At 40.2% G+C, this 21,133-nt stretch overlaps 1 protein-coding gene across 5 annotated transcripts in view; it reads right to left on the minus strand.

Moving 5' to 3' along the window:
• gulp1a (GULP PTB domain containing engulfment adaptor 1a) overlaps positions 1-21,133 on the minus strand; it is an 80,719-nt gene that overhangs the window by 15,031 nt on the left and 44,555 nt on the right. For 3 of the 5 annotated variants that reach the window (XM_030081522.1, XM_030081523.1, XM_030081519.1), the window contains exons 3-4: positions 9,663-9,744; positions 1,223-1,284 (exon numbers count right to left, since the gene is read on the minus strand). In XM_030081522.1, the coding sequence (XP_029937382.1) occupies positions 1,223-1,284; positions 9,663-9,690 (90 nt within the window). In that variant the 5' untranslated portion in view covers positions 9,691-9,744. Of the gene's footprint in view, positions 1-1,222; positions 1,285-9,662; positions 9,745-15,299; positions 15,430-15,931; positions 15,996-21,133 lie in introns of those variants that run through there. The other 2 variants (XM_030081521.1, XM_030081520.1) reach the window with 2 other exon arrangements.

The raw sequence follows: 21,133 nt of genomic DNA on the forward strand, positions 1-21,133 counted from the left end.
CAAACCACGTGAAGTGCTTCAAAACTAGAAGAAAAGGACATGCACACTTTAAGCACTTTGACTGTCTCATTCCCTTCAATTCATTTTAGCAATGTGTGATGAACTCAAACCTCAACAAATTTCACAAGACACCAACTCATCAGTAAGAACTGGCAAACTAAGAATGCACTCTGATTTTAGAGAAGTTTCTGCTGTCAGATTCCCACGCCTCTTTGCTGCTGACCACAACTTCAACAGTTGCGGCATGTGGTACTTTGGACTTCTATCTCAGTTCAATAACATTTCTAAAGCATGGATGCTGACAGGTTCTCTGTCTCATATGAGTGTAATTCTTTGCTTGAAGCATGAAGCTGAAAACCAGCCTGATGGCTTTACAAGTGAGACTTTCTTACTTTAAGATATGTTTAAGATCTTAAAAAGGTCTGTTTTGGAACGAGCCATTTTCCCAGTCAAAACGGAATGTGATATTTCTCAAGTTGTCAAAATAATCCAGTGTTTTGGGTGATTTTGACTGAAGCATGAGTTTCTCTGGATATATCCCAGACAAACAACCAACCAAAAAAGGGGAAGAAACTGTTTGAAATCAAATGTTGACAGGGAGCACTCTTCCCCACAGCAGCACCACTGCACAAAACAGCTGTTCTGAAACATACATAAGGAACATCATTCTTTTGGTTTATACTGTGCATATGGAGTGGTGGCATGCAAGGAAAATTGACCTCATCATTTTTGTCACACACATTTCAAACGAGGCAAGCAGAGTAAATGGATGATTGTGAGGGGCGGAAGGGCACTGAGCTGGGGAGAGTGCTGTGTTGGCGGCTCCACCTGCCTACTGGGAGAACTGCAAACAGCTTCAACCTGAGGCAACGCACCTGGTGGTTGAGCTCATTTGCTGAGGATGAGCAGAGAGGATGGACTGCTGCCCTCAGTGTGAGACTGGCTGGTTTTTTGAAAAACTGCATCATGGAAATGCTGTCTTTTTGGGCTGGACTGACACTCAGCAGAGCTCTAACTGTGAGTTTGTTGGTTTGACTAACCCGACAGTGGTCTGGACCAGATATGGACCAAACACACAAAAAGGTAGATGCTTTCATGGGTTGGGCCTTTTGTTTGTTATATTCTGTCTTGCTCACTTCAGTTCCTTTCACAGTTACAGAAAACACTGGCGACTATTCAGTGAGGAAGCTCTACAAGGAGAAAATGCATTGGCAGTACATACCTTGGCATTGTAGGCTATGTAATGCTTGGCCAGTGCCTCTGGGGTATGCATCCATGATTTATCTGAAATGATACAAACAGCAGTAATTAATGATGCAGATGATCCATATCAGTGGTTACATCTTGCAAAAATGAATGATTCCCAGATGAATGAATGAAAATATTGACCATCACTGAAAATGACCCAAATTAACAGATAATTATAGATATTCATATTACTATAAAATGAACAGATGTAGAGAGAATGAGAAAATGAAAACCATCAAGCTTTCATGTCAGTATTTTCATCACATTATTTTTTATATTTATGCATGTTTTCTTTTCAACTTCTCCATTGACTTCCCCAGTAAATACAGACACACTAAATCTGTACTTTCTGCATGTTCAGTGATGAGGGAATATTTTCATTTTCTTTTTCTCTTCAAGAACTGGACTCTACACTACACACTAAACTCCCCTTAATGAGTATAATTAAGGGAGCTGGTCTCAGTTTTGTTAGCGAGAAAAAAAAAAGTTAGAAAAAAAAAAAAACAGAACAAAAAAGCCTGAGTAAAAGTGTTTTGAGAGAGCATGCTAGCAAAACAGAATGTGCAAAAACTCCAGGAGCATGATTACTTTTGCAAAGGCGCTGTACATGTGAGTCACTCCCAAAGGCAAATTTGCAGAGCAAAAGACACTGATTTGTAATGTCACCAGAAATATTTTTTTGGAGCTACTTCACTGAAAATAAATAAAAGACCTCGTGTGATTTTCTGAAAAATTGAGCATATTTTCTTCTACAGAACTGTTAGCACTATTATATCATAATGCACAGCCCACAAAGTCGACCTCCCAGTTTTATAACTCGTTAGTGGGTTAGCTCCAGAAAGAAGCCTCACAGATTGGACAGAATATTCACAAATGTTTACAAACAGACTGAAAATTACAGTTAAAAGTTTATATGATCCCACCAAATGATTTGCTTAAAAGTTGACAAAGGCTGCTCAGAGATTACACTAGCTCAGCAACAGCACAAACTAAAGCATCACATTATGCAATTTTCAGCACTTCTTCCATCAGCTGCCGATCAAGGATTTTTTTTTTTTTTCTTCATTTCCCCATTTGATAAATGGCTTTCTGCTGTGTTAATGAATCTTGCGACAAAAGACCCATGACTGTGACCTTGGGGCACTCAACTCTTGTATGTTGATTATCAAGACTCTGCGAGGTGCAAAGAGTGTCATCATGCCCTCTTCATACATAAACTAATGACTTTGTTTATGTTGATGTTGTCGGCTAAGTCGTTTAATGAATTCAAAGTCTATTCTAATTACTGCTGATTTGGTGTCCCACATTTGCTTAATTGTGATTGCCTGGGTTTGCTGATCAACCACATCATTACAGTGAAACCAATAAGCACGCTCTTGACTTGGGAAGGAAGTCATGTTTTAATCTTTTGGTAATTCATTTTGATAATAGGAAATAAAACAGGAAGACACGGCAACCAGCCAACCACTAACACACTTTCACAAGCTCTAAGACTCCCCTGTGGCTGTGCCAATCTTTCTAACTTCACTTTTTCAGATACTGCATAGTAGACTAAAGGGCCCCTCTTCTGTTTGAATTATTCTTTAAGTGCTGCTTGTTTTAGTTTACCTAGCAGCTATGCAATGGGATTAGCCCTGCCCATCGTGAGCACAAGTCTCCTCAAAAGTGTAATCAATTTCCTGGGGGAAATTTCCTGCTGGGGCTCTTGAATGAAAGTTGATGGAGAGATGATGTAGCTCCTCTTCTGCACCGAGACAGGGCTAAGAAACTGTAAATTCAAGGAGAACGTGGGGAAGGAAGGAGGGGGCAGCACAGCAGCATGGCAGGTAGGCTGACATTTTTTCTTGTCAGCACACACTGCTCTGATTAAATGAGTGTGTGCGTATGTGTGTGCGTGTGTGTGCAGTGGGGGTGCAGCATACCTCTTTCTCTCACTTCACTGCATAAAATGGCTACTAAGTGAGCACAAAAAGTGGGGAAATGACACAAGGGGCCATTTGGGTCATCCCAGTAGGAGATAAACTGTTGGTGCATGGGGCTGATGCATCTGAAGGTCACTCTGTGTGTAATTGAGTCGTCAGGTGTTTGGCTGACAGCTGGAGGGGTCGTGTGTTGTGGAGAGAGCCACGGATGGTGTAAAATAGAGGGGATGACAGCCTGTGAAGTCTCAATGCTTGTCTGTCACACTATAGTGTGCTGGAAAAATGCTGCCCAGGAGAAGAGTGCAATGGGTTCTCACTGCCCTCCTGTGAGACATATGCAGGGGCAGAATTCCCCATTTAGGACGTGCCAAAGCATAAAGGTCACAAGTCCTTCATGAATGCTGCACTCCAATAACTAATGCCATTTGGTGCCACTGTCATTTTGCCAGTGCAAACTCCAGGGACAGGCCTTTTTAACTTTCTATTCTGAAATTCCAAATTGATGGTCTTATAATTTTCCCCTCATTTAAAAACAAATTAGAGCAGTGGGCAATGGCTATAGTGGGCCGTTTTTTGTGTGGGGTGGGAGACAACGGTAAACAATGGCCATTTAATCTCAGATTTGTCTTATTTAAAATCCTGGCCAATCTACTGAAAGGTCTGGGAACTGGTGTCTAAAATACTGCAACCAGTATTTCAAGGCCCTCAAGATATCTGTTCTCATTAAACAGAGTAGACAGATATAAATGGCTAATCGTTTGGTAGAAGAAACAATTGCCTCTAAGTCAGAATGAGAGACTGTTTCTAGGCGATGCAAATAAAAAAAGTGTCGAGTAGTCATGGTCCATATGTTTTTGAACTGCAGATTACACAAATACCTAAGTGCTCATGTTCTGCAGTGAGTAGTCCTTGTAGCAAAACAACCCTCTGCAAACTCAATGACCTTCTGTATGTTGGTGCGCTAAAGAAAATGAAAAACAACTCCGGCACAGCGTGTTGCTACATTGTGAATTTACTGATGCCTTTCCTATCAGCTCTTAATCACAAATACACCATTTCTTATCTAGAAGCCAACAGCTGTCTTTGCTGTCCCTGCTTGGATTTCTGGACTCGGCTCAAAAGTGAATGCAACCATCAGGGTGTGTCTTTTTAATGTGTGTTCGAGTAATCCCTTACTGATCACAGTAACAGGGGTATCTGAAGAAGAGGATCTACTCCAAATATCCTAAATCCTCCCCATAGAGAACAAGACAGTCCTTCTTGTAACAGAGTAAAGTGTAATGCATGGTTTATGAATGTCGAGATGAAGAGAAAGATGGATCAAAGATGGAGAGAAATTTTCCTAAGTGGACAAATGGTGTGTATGACAGTGCATTCATTTCATTCCACATAAACGTTGTTGTGCACACTCACAGAAAGCCTCTAATGTTCTCTAGGCTCTGACCCTGTCTTTTACCTTGAGTGCTCCGCTGAGCTGCAAGTACAGAGATGTCAGCATGCACAATTTTTCCTATGGGGCCACAAGATGTGGGCAGGCAATAGCCTAATTCACTGCAGCGTTCAATCAATGGCGGACAATGAATTCGCTTAGGCATGCACAATTCTTCATCATGCAGTTTGACGCCGGGCAGAACAGCACTTCAAATGGGCTCCAAGCAGAACCGTTCTTACCACAGATCAAAGCCCAGTGAAACCTATGCTGGTGGTTCTTTGTGAGGGTTTAACTGACTTTTGACCAGTGTTTGGACACAAAATCCATCCAGCTCCTGCAAGCACTGTTTGACATCTCAAGCCAGGGGAAAAAACAAAAGTCTATACAAATTCATGAGTGCTGCAGCGATATTAAGGCAGTGTGCCCTTTGAGAGATTCTAACTAGAGCAGCACTCGTAAATCATTCCCCGTCAAAGACAAACCTTCACTGCTACAACAGTGCTGTGTCGTCAGTGACTGGAGCATTTACATGTGTTACTTGCGGTTTACTTGTAAGTCTCTTTTTTTGTCCATCCCTTGCTGATGTTTGTCCAATGACAACCACAAATTTCACTACTGATATATATATCTGGAACTTCATAAAGACCTTGAAAGAGTTCACTCAATTTAAAGTGACGTGCAGAAAATATTGCTTGTAGTAAGAAATCTAGGGCGTATATAAATCAAATCTATCAGACAAGGAATACTTAGGATCATAAGTATGATTGTGCCATCTTATAAACCAACTTCTGTATCATATAACATGGTCAGAGTTCAGTGCACCCATTCTGAATATCTGATATATAAGGCCCTACATTCTCTTTCTTGCAAAAGGTAACTGATTTTATGTTCGAAATGATCTCCTGTAAGTCCACTAATATGGCACAATCAACAAAGATTAATGAAGAAATTTTCAAAAAAAAAAAAAAAAAGTAAAAAAAGCAACAAAATAAGACACAATACAAACATTTCAAGATCTACAGAGACACAACTGATGAATATCCCATCACTTAACACTGAGGTTTCCTGTTTATCAAAATTAACCACATGAACCTAACATTCACATCTATTACTACAAAAGAAACAGATGCAACAGGAAGGCAGTAATTTCCAGTGGCAGCTGGCGACACGAGACGATGGGGCAACATGAAGAGAGGCAACAAGGGAAAGCTGAAAAATGTCCAACTTTTATACTAATGTGCCATGACAGAACAACTCAAGCAAACTAATTAGATCGCTTGTCCGTGAGTCCCACAACAAACACAAACATAAACACATAATATTGGTTCCTACACGCCTTATAAGATTGTGTTAGAACTAAAAATGCAAGAACCGTAAATATACAACTTTTTTATTATTCAAAAAATGACTTGTTTGTCAAATTCTTGAATTACAATCCAACTTCCCATATTGTGGTTGGCTTGGTGTAGTTTGTTCATGTAATGCAGGATCTCACGCTACCTACTCTGTCCCTTCCAATACAAATAATTGCGATAATCACAATATGTGGTCAATTGTTCAGTTAAGCAATAAAAAAATAAAAGCATCTTGATCTGTATTTTCATTTATAACTGACACTAGTAAATAAAGAAAATATCAGGAAATGATTGCTATTAACATTTTGTGCAGATTTTGCAGATTCATTGTTCATTACTTGTAGCTGACCAAAACAAAATCTATTTTTCTGTGTGGTCACTTGATGGCTGAATTTGAGTACTACTATGAGGGCAAGACAACTATGGTGAGTTAATCAGCCTGAAATGGGGAGTGGAGGTAATAAAATATATTATAGCCAAGAGGGCGTCAGCTGGTAAATCATGAAATTACGAGAAAGTGCAACAGGTTATATCACAGGTACATAATGTGTGGTGTAAATTGCTTCTCTTGCGGCTTCACAAAAAGCCCACATGAAATTTGTGCACTGGACTCCCTCCTTCCACTGCAAGTCACGTCCAAGAGCATAGGGCAATAAACATAGGTGATAAAAATGATCAAGATCCCCGTTGGCAGTACCCGCTAGATGTGATCATGTCCACAAAACATGGTCAGACACAGAGATAAAGAAGGAGGTAAATCAATGGAGTGGACATATTGTCAGTGCCAAGCCTCACATTCTCAGCCAAAGCTATCAGAGGCAGCTGGCCCTATAGAACTTGATTGGGAGCATGCCCCTCAGCATCAAGCCACATGTGGCACACCACTGATTAAAAAAAAAAAAAAAAAAAAAAAAAAAAGTTCAACATTTAATTAATGCCTTCAAAACTGATAACTCTGTGCTGGTAGATGCAGCAGGTAGATTAAACCTCCTAACACAAAACCCTGCAGTGGTTTCAAAATTGGCATATATTTCCATGCTAAAATGTCTTGTTTTGATAAACAGTCAGTCTCGCTGCTGGGAGTTGACAGAACCAGCCTGTACCCCTTGGTCCTCTGTGATTCTACACATCCTTTGCTTTCAGTTGCCTCTAAACCACAGACAATGTTTTGTTGCTCGGTGGTAACTGGCAGCAAAAACAGAGGGAGTGAGAGGAAAATTTGAGCCCAATTATAGGCTACAAAAGTGATTAAAAGCTAATCATTTTCATTTGAAGAGATGAGGGTATGCATACTGTACCTGTTGCACTGTATGGTCCAATAATAATGACTATTCTTACAGCCCTTAATGTAAAATACAACTATGAGAAAGTAAGAAATTAAACAAAATAAATGACTTTAAATGACAGAAAAGATGCAGTCTCTGATGCACTAGGCTCCACAAAAAAGTGAGCCACATGAACAGTGGCAAGAACAAAAGGCAATAATGTTCCTTCCGATTTGTATAATGCAGTTCAGAGCGGACTAGAGGCTCTACACTGAATAATTTACTTCCAACATGAAATCACTGTGGCAAATAAACCCTTTTTAAACGATGTGAGGCTATCAGCTACATATAAAATGGTCCGTCTCAGATGATATTTACAGTGGACAGGGATGTTTCATCCATAATTGCAGTCAAATTTGGTGTGAAATTGAAAAAGCCATGTTTTCTTAGGAATCCATTCACTGCATAATGAGCCAGGCTGATCAGAATATATTCTAATTCAGCCAACTGAGTGCTGTGAATTGTACATTTGGTCTAACTTCAGTCCCAAGGGAGCGAGAGCAAAATGGATCTTTTGACAACATCACAGAAAAGGCTGTAAGAATATTAGTGGTCAAAGATTGTTACATGTAAGGATGTAGCTTTGCAAAATCAATCTTCCCATGAAGACACTTTATATCATGGATTCAAGTAATGAAAAACAAGTTCAAAATAAACAAGTAAGTTATCAAATATCTACTTTGATCACTTACTTAAAAAATAAAATATAAATGTCATTGTACTGATTTTTAAGTTAGAAAATTCTGGGATGACAGCCAAGTTTTGGGAGAGTTTGATGAAGATAGCGCACAATAAGATTCAATCTGCATTCAAAAGACATTTTTAATGACTATGGCGGTCCATAAAGCACACATGCAATGAGCAAAATAAACCACACATACCCATGGAGATTAATTTGTACGTTCATGTTCTCTGATGAAAACTAGCAATCGTGCAGCTACCTGGGTGCTAAACTTCCATTAAAGTTAGTTGTTACTGAAGTTGTAAACCTATTTACAAAGGCCTGCTTGTGACATGATTTGCAGAAATGAATCTTAGCAGGTGTGCTATGGTGCTGAGCATCTGTGGAAAATTAGATGTAGCAGTGTATGTTGGAGTTGTCCTTCCCTCAGTGCTAAAAATTTAATGCGTTTTATGGCAAATGGCTGGTTGGTAGTTCCCCTCACAAACCTACAGAGGTGGACAGTGCCTGTATGGAGGCATCTGAGTCTGCACAGGGCAGAGAAAACAGCAGTAAACAGTATACTGTCTGTTTAAGCACCTATTCTTTCCTCTGGTGGGTCTTCATTGACAAATTAAAGTCTGCCGGCAAGGAGACTGCCTTTCTCCCACCATAAATTCCTTTTGCCATCATGCCCTCATAAGGTAGGCGGTGTGAACAACTTATCAGTTTAAATTCATATGAAAAGAAATAAAGGTTAAAATGAGACGAGTGAAACACCCTGGCGTGGAGCTGCATTTCAATATCGCACCACCAAAGGGGAATTTAATCTGAGCTGTGAGGGAGATACCTGCCCTCAATGATTACCGTCTTTAGCTCCTAAAATAGAGGGCCTAATGGGACAAAGTGAATTATAACACCCAAATATCATCAAAACACAGCGCACCACCTGGACCCAAGACACTTTCCAAATGCTGTCCAAGCCTTCTCCAGGTCTGTTGAGTCATGCCAGAGGGAACAGGACAGATGGTGGTAAACACAACAAGCTGCTGTGCAAGCTCTTGCCCCAGCTGCGACTACCTGACTCACCCAAAATGATATTCTGGTCACTTGCGTTCCCCTCTGCCCACAGGAAATGACGAATTAAAACTGAAGACCAAAATTCAAAACTTCTACATGTAAAAAGCAGTGAGTAAGCATTGTTTTCAGAGAGAGGCAGACTCAGCAACATCAGACTGTTGGCCTCTCTCATCCTTTTGGGTCAAAAATATATTTGGTTTAATTTGTCATTATTGTGCAGACAGAAAATCCTGGAAAAAATGTGTCAGTTAACAAATCTGGCTGACACAGTGTGTACTGTGGGGACGCTGAACCCACTGAGAATGTGTTCAGGGTTTCCATTCAAAGATTTGTTTGTGGCACTGCAACCACAACATCACACAGGTCCAACACAAACAGATTACCAAAAGAAACAGTAATTTCTTGTGCTGCATGAACACAACTCCCTCCACTGCTTGAGTTTGCTACCTGCCCCCTGGCCTGTCAGCATGACAAAGAGCTTCCTGAAATGCTGTATTCACAACAATTGAGAACATCCGACCAAAACCAGGTTAGGGGCTTGGAGACTGCATTAATATGTTTGGCATTGCTGTAACTACAGTAATAAAAACGTGGCTAGAGTCTCTGTGAGCTAAATGGGGATTAGCAGTCTGCACTCACCTTTTTTCCTGTTGAAGGCGCGGTTCATAGTGGAAAACTTGTGTCTTTGCGGTACCCTCCTGAATATCTGCCAATATTCCACCTGGAAAAGCAGCAGGGGGAACCAAGTTAAAAATGGCACTGACCTCAAGCCTTCACTATAACTGAAAAGGTCTAAAACAAACAAACAAACAGTCTGTAGTTCCCTCTGTTAAAGTCCCCACCCTCTCAGAGTGAGGCAATGTTTATGAGCAGTCTAGCTGTCAGAATGTATGCCAGTGAAAATCCAGGTCCATCTGCACTACATTTTTTACCCCTGGGCCACCTCACATTCACCATCTGTGGATGCTGGTACTTCACATTTTGTGAATTTGGGAATAATTAAGTAGGATACTCATGCCCCTCTTGTTCTGGGACACAGAACATGTGAACACTTCGAAAGAAAATTTTAGCTATTGTGATTCCTATCAAAGGGAAGTAACAATGTTGCACGGTGAAAATAGTGTGAAAAGGTCTTCTTTAGCATTATCCTCTGGTACAAGCTGTGGCAGTAATCTTCCTACCATACCAGAACTGGGTCAAATGTTTGTGTCTAAGTGCTATGTTTTCAATTAAGTCAACAGTACCCATTTGCCTGTAAAGTGTAACTAAAAATTAGCATTTCAAGGCACAAAACCAAAAAAAAATTGATTGTCCAAAGCAAGAGATGTCAATGTTGAACATTAGTGTTATTAGTAACTGCCTCACATATAAACAATGTGTACATACTGTGTACATTATTCTAGAGCATGTTGAAATAAAACAAAATAAGAGATGGATATGGCTTTGTGGTCGAGTAATGTTTTTCTGGGAAGATATAAAAGTATGAGAAACAGACCCTCCCCTAACATAGCAACAGTTAGGTTGTCACAGTGCTTCATTACTAAATAAACATTTCAACTTTTACTGATGTGCAAAAAGTCTGAATAGGTCTGAAATATGACAGCTTTTCCTGGGCTGGATTCATCTGTTGATGAATAGTTCCCCAGGCAAAGCGTACCAATCCACTTCAGTGCCAGACACGCCGCCCAAAACCAAGTTAAGGTGGCTGTAAGGCTGTATCAAAGGCAATTTTCTTAACTCTTTTACTGTACCAAAATGCAAGGCCTGCCTTGTAACAGCTATTTCAATCAGTGCTCTTCCAACCAAATTCACTTTTGCACAGGCTTTTCACAAAATGAATGGAATTTTTTCCATCTCTGACAGTTTCTATTTATCAAGAGAACTCTGGCCTATTTCAAGTTTTAGTGAATGGAAAATGCAGAACTCTGCTTTTGCGCAAGCACTAAGCTGCACATTATACATGAGCTCCAACAAAACTGATAAAACTTTGAATTCATGAAAAATATATTCAGCTAAGTGAAAATTCATGTAGATCAACAGAGACTGGCTAGCCCCATGGAGTTTTCTTTTTAAGCCAGAAAAGTTTTGAAGTTTTGTTGTATCCATTTTGTTTCCACCTGAGGGAAAATCAAGCCAAGTTTCATATGATCCACTATGGCAGCTTTTATTTGATCTGGGAATGTATTGGCTTGATTTTCTGCAAAACTGACCAGAAACAGAAAACCAGAAGACTGGGGCACTTAATAACGAAAGCTGTAGAGAGGGAAATTATCAAACATGCTGAAAGAAGGCTGCTTCAACAGCTACTACTGAGCACAGCAGCAATGGTCATTATCAGTTTTTATATAATTGTAGGGAAACAAAGGCTACTTACATCATTTTAATCAAATACTGACGGACTGGAACACTTTGGTATAATAATTATTGTAAACAGATAACACCTCGGTCCAGAGTCTACTTCTCACACTAGCGCTATTGCCAGTCTTCCTCAAAAATATGACTACATTTCCCATAATTTTTTTTTTTTTTTCCCTGTCAAAAATACAGTGATGCTCCTCATCCCCACCTCCTGTCTCTGGGTGTGCTCCATACACATTTGTATTCTCTTACCCTTTACCGGAGGATAACATGTTGGGAGTTATTTTTCCTATCAGCCTTTGCCTCTTTCTATCAGCCTTTGCCTCTTTCTAGCATCTGCCAGTGCTAGAAACTCTAAATGCTGTAGTTTTGTTTGTGCTGCAGGAGTAGTGCCCTCTTCCAGTTTCAGGCCATAGAGAATTCTCCCATGTGCTTTAAAAGTAATTTAGCAGATATCCCATGAAATCCGACCTGGTGGCACACAATGAACAATGCACTGAGAGGCCCGCTGAGGCTGCCAATCTTCTCAGCGATGATCTCCCTTGTTTACAGCAATTACATGACCATCTCAAAATGTGGTAATGATTTATCAATTCTAAATGCTACACATACCACCTTTAAATAAAAGTTAATTTTCCAAAGAAAAAGATGAAATCAGCTACAGTTAACCTATGACTGGTGCATGACAGTCTGCAGATTTTTGTCAGGCTAATTTCTGGAGATTCCATTACTTTTACCACAATATGACTTTGCTATTGCTTAACTGGGAACACACAAAACACAATATGTGGAACATGTCAAACTGTGGGTCTCCTGCAGGAAAGCAAATCACTGTCTACTCAGTGAAGAAGCAAACGACTTCTGAGCTGTTTTTGAGGTGGGGTGTAGTGGCAATGACATCAGGAAAATACTAACATTATGAAAAATGGGAGTAAACATGGTGTCTGACAGTTATAGACATGGAGGGAATTCTTCTGTGTGGTGTCTGGTATGGTACACAACCTCCAAGAGCTCAAGGAAAACAGACTTACATGTGAAAGGCATAGCATCACAGTAGTCTAGGGTCTGTGAGGAAAGCTCAACAGTGATGTAAAGTCACTCAGCATAACACGGGAGCTTCATGAGTCAACAGTTGTTTTGACAGAGTGGCAATAAGGTGTCATTCCAACATGATGGAATTAAACTATTGTCTCAAATGTCTTTTCTTTCTGGGGGGAGACTGGAGGCACACCAGCAAATCATCCTTACTGACAAAGAAACAGCAGCTCCAAATTTGCATAGAAAAACACTCTGCAATGATATGCACTTGTGTCCTCAAACAGTCAAAACAATGAGAAGCTATGAGCTACATAGGCAATAACATATATGGATGCCTGGAGTTGGTAGATTCAAGTTTTAAGATTGAATTATGCCTGTCCATGTAAAGAGATATTTTCTTGTGACAGAGGCCTTCTTAAGGGCTGGAGAAAACTTAAATGGAACAAGCTACGGGGTGGGGACTGGGACATTCCACAGTCTGCCAAAACAGAATAGTTTTGCTGCAGAAAAAGACAGCTTGTATTCTCTTATTTATGGGTCCAAACCTTTACAGGGGTAAATGAACAAGGACACTGCCACTGCTTACGATTATCCAGAAACAGGGTCATCTCATTCTTCAAATCCTAACACCAAACTATTTTGTGGAACATGGATTTCAAATTAAGATGTCAGCAAAGTCTTGTAGAAATCACACTTCTTACATGTTAACTGCACTGCTGCCTTCACCTTCCGTTTACTTCCTCGTACTCCCCATGACTCTAGGATTACATGTAAGCCGCCTTATGGACCAAATGAGACAGGAACAGTACAATGACCAAAGTAATGAATGAACAACCAAGTGCCAACAAGACCAGCAAGAATGAAGCAAGGAGGTAGGAGGGACATGGGAGTAAAATTCAACTCTAATGCTAATAGTCCTTAATCCTCCACTTCACTTTCAAGGCCCACCATTAAGGTTTCAAATGTGTAACAGAATTAGTATTAGTATCTTCAGTTCAACACTGTAATTATGTAGTGTATGTATCTACGTTACAGTTATATAATCATTGAGTCAAACACATTCAAGCACAGCTAATGCTTGCATCAAACATACAAGGCTAAAGCATACTGATGAACTGGCAGGTAGGTGAAATGAGCTAATAATAAGGCAAGGCAAATTTATTTAATAAATTTAAATACTGAATTTAAATAATAAATCCAATACTGAATTATAAATCCACATTCAATAGCTGTGTTATGTCTTTCAAGCTTAAGTTATAAGACCAGTACAATTTTATTTATTTATTTATTTTTTCTTATCATCATCAATAACCATAAAGAGTCTAAATCTACCAATATGTCTCTCTGTTGATTTACATGTTTGGCTTCCCTCCTGGAAGTCATATTAAAATCAGCTTGTTGGCGATTGCAATTTTTCCCAGCATGGCTCTTTAAGGCCAGTCATGACATTTATAGTCCTATCAGACACACTTTTATTCTGCAAGACTTGAATGCGAGGAGATCATTGTGCTATATGTTTGCCACTCTGATGTGGGTTTTATTTTGCCTGTTAACTGCCTCCAGTGGGAAGTAACAGTGCGTGGTAATGGAAAAGAGAAAACAGTCCCATTACACGCGATATTTACCTGCACTGTAAAGCCATGTTAGGGAAAACTACAATGGTCATCTCATTTAAAAGAATAGATTGTGCTCATCAGTGCAGCGGTATGCCTCTCCGAGCTGTTTTAATATACTTTTGAAGTCTAGGAGGAAGTCTGGGAGGTAAGTCAAACCTGAGGCCTACAGGAGACAGCAGCAACACTGCACAGTGGGGTTAAGACTCTCTATAGGCATTAAAGGTGATAGGGGAAAAAAATACATTTTTCCTGTATTAAAAAGCTACTCTCCATTTCAAATGCTGTATTTACTGGCAACCATGTGGGAATGTCCTGGCAGCAGACAGAAACTGGTTACCTTTTGTGTTGATTTCCAAGGTATTGCGGTGTATCGTAACACCTGGTCTGACACCTGCCTGTGATGTCACTCATTTTGATTGACAGCTGCAGTGTTTGGCCTGCTTTAATAGCTTCCTGTCTGGTGATTCAACAGCACCCCCATGGGAGAACTTTAGCCCCCCAACACATACACACACACACACACACACACACACACACACACACACACACACACACACACACACACACACACACACACACACACGCACAAAGACTTAGCACTGAGCTGCAAACTTCCTCAGTCTCCCATCGATGTTTACCAGCTGCGGTGGAAGCACCAGGTCAGGTATGCTCGATTCTTTACTGGAACTGTGCCTGTCTGTGTTTGTGTGTGTACAAAGAGTGTGTTTTAAATGGTTGGAGTGTCTTTAAATTGGTCCCAAGAGATGGAAAAGACCATATGTGGTTTATAGTATAGCCACTTGACTGATCATCTGAAAACACATTTAAGCTCAAGCAACTTAACAGCACTGCATGAACATTATTGGGTCCGAAAATAAAAAAAAATGGGCTCAAAAATAATGCCATCGCAGTTTTATTGGCATTTAATACTGAAGCATGCTATTTTGTAGTGACCATCTGAGACAAAACAATCAGCCAAAATAATCACTCAACATTTATCCACCCTTTATGAGGTCAGTCAATTTCAGAGTCATCAAAAGCAAACAGTATGCAGGCTGAATTTTCTTTCCGAACCTACAGCAAGCACAGCTTCAAACACATGAGCACATACTTCACCAAATGAAAACACATTTATCATCTTCCGAAAAACACTGAGAAACTTGCTCTGAAAAACATGTGCAGGGTTTCACAATTCATCCTCAGTGACTCAAACATTTGGAATTTAGCTTGGGAAAGAAACTTTCTGGAAATGAGTGTGACCTACTTTGACCCTGTGAAGTCCTCTCTCAAGCCCAAAGATCAATCCACGAATGAAAAGGAATCCAAATGCATAAGTGCGTCAAAAACTGAGTGTATACTGTAACGTTAAAAAAGTTTATTTAAAAAAAAAAAAAGGAAGTTAACATCCTATTTGTAAAAGCCTCTCAGGCAGTCACTAATCTGACCCATATGCGCTACAAAGGCAGCCAGCTTTTGACATGGGACAGAAACATGCGCCGCAGTCCCTACATAATGCCTCAGAAAAGAAAAGCAACAAAGATCCTTTGTTTTCTCCACTTTGCTTTCGCCCTGGCTCTGGAATCTTGCTTGCTAAGCGCAGCACGTTAGACATCGCCACAACAATCTGTTTATGAATTTAGCCCCGGAATTCCTCAGTCGAATCGGCAACGGTGTCGTGGTGTCTGAGCTAAAACTCAGACTTGTTCTCACAAAGCCTGGCAGTCTTGCTCAGACAATCCTGTATCAAATGCAGCACCCTGATCAGCCACTGACAAAGATTATCAAACAAAAAACAGCTTTGCCCTTTCCACGGAGAACAAAAACTTATATGAAGAAAAGTTATATGAACAGAAATGTTCAAAATAACAACAGAGAGCTGAGATAAAAGTTACTTACTTGCCTTCAACAGGGGTGGAATAGAGGAAAGGAAGTTCCAGCAGAGCCTAATAGTTTTCAGCTGTGGGCCAGATGGTGATACACTAAGGACTGCGGTAAGGAGAAATGATGGGGTTTGCAAACTCAACAAGAAGCCTTTGCCTGGACACACGACACCTGACATTCAAACTCAACTTCCTCCGCCCACAGTTTATACAAAAGGATTCCTTTACAAATTTGTATGTGCAAAATCAGAGATCTCTTTTGAGGAGAGAAGTTTTGCTGAGATGCAGTGGCATACCACAGATGACTTAAAAAAAAAAAAAAAAAAAAGTCAACATGCCAGTGGTCTTTAAACCCTTTTTGCCTCTGTGACATACAGTAAATCACACTCCGACACATACTGGCAATGCCCTTGGGTCAACTTGCTCAAAGTTGACATCACATCACACAGAAGTGTGACCAAAATATTATACAGTAAAAGTCACAATACCTTTTCAACAGAAAGCCCTAAAAGCTTCCCTGTGAAAATTATGTCAACTTAATAATGCCTTGTCAGAAAGTCTTTTCCACTGCAGCTGCAGAAATTCTTGAGGTTCAAAACCATCTATCCTGGCAGTTCGAAGTGTGTTATACCACGCTGAAATCCGACACTTGATTGTGCGTTTCATCGCTTGGGGATGAACTGAGTGGGACAGCTTTACAAGTGATGAGACCAGGACAGTGGAAACAGAAAAAGCACAATGTCAGAACTGACAAACAAACATCTAGAAGAGAAAGCCAGTTTTTGCTGCTCACTGGCAACAGGACATAGGGCTGTGTAACGGTTTTATCTCTCCTCATTTGGGTCCTTATGCAAACCCTGCAGCCCCTCAAGTTTAATCCCCCAGCTTCTGTCCAACTCTCACCCTTCCTACTGTCTCAGTAAAGTAAAAAACTACATGATGACCTACAACTGACCACTTTGAAAGGAGTAAAAACTGGAAGTTTGAAATAAAGATGTGTAATTCTATATAACAGGCACAATCCTTCAAAGATGAAAAGATGTTCAACAGAAAGCTGAAAAAATCAGAGAGAAAATGAAGTATGATCTCAAATATAGCAACAGGCCAAAGGTCTCTATGGAAATGCTGAAGATTTAAAAAGCTGTCAGGGAAAGACCTAAAAAGGGAATGATTAAAGTTCAGCAGCAAGTTTCATAAATTTAGGCATCCATCCTTGTATAGTGTGATAGCTATGATCTATATGAATCCATGTTTGTATTACTGTGAATACGTACATGTTCAGTGCTCTGCCAGTTGATTTTCATTATTTTTCATGAAATGTTGAGCATGTGCTTAAGAGAGTCATTTATACAGATGTCTTTTGATTTTAATGCACTGAATCAACTATTTTCGTGACGTACTGAAAATGAAGTTGCTTTACCAACATATCTATCATATTGTGAAATTTCATGTGTCTAGCATGGAGCAACACAGCAAAGACAACTTTGGGGAAATAATGTTAAAGACATAATAGGATTTCCAAAATAAAAGAGACAAAATGAAAGACAACAAAACTACAAAAAATCCTACAACCCTAAAACAAACACATCTGCCAGCCAAATTACAAAGGTCCCTGTGATACAACTGAAAACATGTCCTTGTACTTCTCTGATTTCCGGTTAGAGGTTTGGTTTGAAAGAGCCCTGGGTGGTAGTATGCTTTTTCTGGCCGGCGGACCTCCTGCTCCTGCCTCTGAGAGCATTTAAAACAGGGAGTGTCTCATGAATCTGGGTTTTCTGTTCACACTTTATTTTTCTAGGTTTGTTCTCTGCTGTGGCCTTTATCATTTCATGTTTGTGTCTTGTATGAACAGCTGTGGTGAGGTGAGAAGAGTATTTGGCCCAGACATTTTCCAGTTTCAGAGCTGGGGCCCCTCCAATCTACACTATGTTTAAAAAGAAAAAAAAAAAAAACATTCATAGGAAAGAATGCTCAGTTACACAGACAAAGAGGGTAAAAATGCCAGACATGTCATGGAATTTCTGGTGAGTTACAGTATTTATTTGTGCAGATACTGTTTTAATTGCAGTCTTGATTTAACAGTTTTCTATGAAACATACAGCAGGTGATCATTTTTTTTCCACCTGTGAAACTGCTGAACATTATTACTGTGCTGCTGCCAACTGTATGTATGGGGGATGTTAAAGATTCAAAAGGCGCACATGTGATCACACAAAATTTAGACAAAACTATTTTTCAGAAGTTCGCAAGTTGGTCTTGCCTGGATTTCCATGTTGCTCACTAATGTGATATACCATAGTCTGCCAACTATGTGAGAAGCACCCAGGAAACCCAGCTGGAATTTTGAGAGGAACCAGGGCTGCACACTCCCTGCTGGTAGGGAGGCAGATTTCCAGCCCTGTGGGTCAGTACACTGACCTTTTAAGTGGCTGCTGGATTTCAAAATCCTAAATCATCTTTGAGATCAAAGTTTCACATCAGTTCTAAAGGGGTTGCAAATCTTGCCTGAAAATCCTGGCAGACCGCACATGTCTTGAGTACTATCAGTTAAAGGAATTACCCATCTCTACAACAGGGGGAACAACATAGCATACAACTAAACTGTAGGTGGCTGTTTGTTTGCTTGTTTGGTTATTTTGGTCTGTGCATGTGCATAAAGTATTGACCGGGGAACTATCTACCTGTTGATAATTATCAACTGGTTCAATTACACTACTCAACAAAACCAGCCAAGAGTATGATATTGACAGTACACTAAATAAATACTATAACTGCAAGCAGCCATGAGGCCCATGCCTGTGGCTAAAGTATTTTGGCAGTGACAATGAAAAGTTCCACGTATCAAAGACAGAACACTTTGGTGACAGTCCTGAAAGTGGAGGTGAAATGGTGCCTAACATGCTGCTATTTGAAAAACTGCCATTTTGTCACAATGGTGATGTTTTTCAGCATGACCAAACGTGATCTGACAGAATTTGGAAAAGAAAATGAAACAGGAGGAGAAGAATCCTAACAAAAACAAAGCCTTGAGCCCTGCAGTCTTAAACTCTTGAATATGTAAAAGATGTGAAGCATCACTGTCAGTTTTACATACCTAAGATTTATTTTCAGTTTCCTGATTTACACATACCCGTTCCACCAACAAGAACATAGTGCCAGTTCAGGGCTGGTGCTAGTGCCAGTTCAAAGTCTGTTCAACTTGTGAATCTTCTAAGAACCGGTTTGCTTTTCCACAGGCTAGAGCTGGTGAGAGAGCCATGTGATTACGTAGCTGTACACGTTTCTGCTTTCCCAAACTCATATTCGCTGCCGTTGTCCTGGTGCAGTGAGCAGGAATAACAGGAAAACAATTTCCTCACAGCAGCTATACCGCAGCCGCAGTGGACGCTGGCCGGAGGAGGCTACTTTTCTCCTGCAGATAACAAGTGGGTTAAAGGGTTAAAATAGGTTTGTTAAATAGCCTGATGCCTTATGACTACTTCAATGTTTTGACTCGGCTTTTTGTTGACATTTTACAGTATTCAGCACAATCTCGACTTGGCTGAAACACTGATCTGATTGCTAATCCCGCCTCCAGACATAAGCTGTTCTTTGTTGGTTCTATGTTGTAGACCAGCAAAGATCTGGTGTTGCTGTGGAACCAGTTTTCAGTTTTCAGAACTGGTTTGAGATTAGGCACTAGCTCTGAACCAGCCCTCACATTTGCTATGATGGAAAAGGGGTACTGCTACTGTACACAGCCCAATGCAAGGACAGATGATGCATTGCTTGGGTGCTGTCAGTGTGTGTGTGTGTGTGTGTGTGTGTGTGTGTGTGTCCGTGTGTGTGTGTGTGTAAAAGGGGGTCGGAAGGCAGGAAGGTGCATGTCAATGACAAGCATTTCACTGGATTTTCATTGAGATTAGAAAGCTCCCGTGATTTGTGTTCCATATTTGAGCTAAGCACCCCTGCAAATTTGTCTTCACAGAAGTGTATTTTCAGTGACCATGGCCATTGAGTCCCGGCACCATTCACTGCATCCAAATTATGCAGGCTATGGCCATAAGTGAAGTGTCATTTTTATCTCCCACTCCTATATATCGCATATCCATCTACACTACATTAACACAAGCATTTGCTTTGCTGAAGTGATTTATTTCCAACTTGTTCTTGAAGCCCAATTCTGCGTGAATTGAAAGCCTCTTAAGGGCCAATGAGTTTATATGGCTGGTTTGTCTGCGGCATAAAATACTGATGTAAGTCAATTCTCAAGGTTATTTCTAAGGTGAAAGCTAATAGGATGCAATCAAGTTTTAATTGGCCAACTGCATTGCATCAGCTGTTCTTCCACCATTTCAGTTCTTGACCTATAGTTTGTGAAACTGGACTTTCAAGCTTAGGAGCCACGCCCTGTGTCACCCAGCAAGCTCAGCACAGTCGAGATAACGGGCTTCACAAAACCAAAAAACGGCAATCCCAGCTAGCTGATCTTGTGAGGGTTGTTTTCAATTCACTCCATCAAACCTGGATTACTCTAGACAAGAAACTGGAGGAGGAAAACTGTAGCTGGTATGAATGCATAAATATTACAACAATAAATATGTGTAAAAAAAATAAAATAAAATAAAATAACACTGCACTGTCATTTAGGGACAACAGGCATACGTGCTGTTTACACAATATTGTGTCATCGAATTGAGGCTGTGAAAGTATTTTTTGTTCACAAAGTAGGCCTCATGTTCCCCTGGGTGGCAGTGATGGGAATAGGGCCACACATCTATTATATCAATCACTCTTGGGAATCCTATGAAAGAATTAAACACACTAACAATGCATCAGCAACTTTCACTTACTGTTAATCGTTGTAGTCTGCTCCTGTGAGCTACCTGCTATTTGTTGGAAGCCCTATTTTATAGCAAGCATGGGCAAATGACCTGATAATTCATTTGAATGCAATGTTTTTGTTTCAAATGGGGTTTTGTAAATCACATTTTTGCAACAATGGTAATGCTAATCTAAGAACGCTAATGCTAATTTTCCAGAGAGTCAATATCTGAGATGCTTTTTGTACGTTTAAATCCAATAGTCTGAACAAAACCTGCCCTGGAGCAGGTTAGGTGCGTAACTTCAATTACCTTGGTGACATTTAAAAGTGTGCCACATGCATAGTATTAGAAACTTCAAGTTAAAACATCGCTGAGGTTAAAAGTTACCTTGGGGAGATTTTTTTTCCCACAGA

The sequence above is a fragment of the Myripristis murdjan genome, chromosome 21, assembly GCF_902150065.1.
Source record: "Myripristis murdjan chromosome 21, fMyrMur1.1, whole genome shotgun sequence".
Lineage (NCBI taxonomy): Eukaryota > Metazoa > Chordata > Actinopteri > Holocentriformes > Holocentridae > Myripristis > Myripristis murdjan.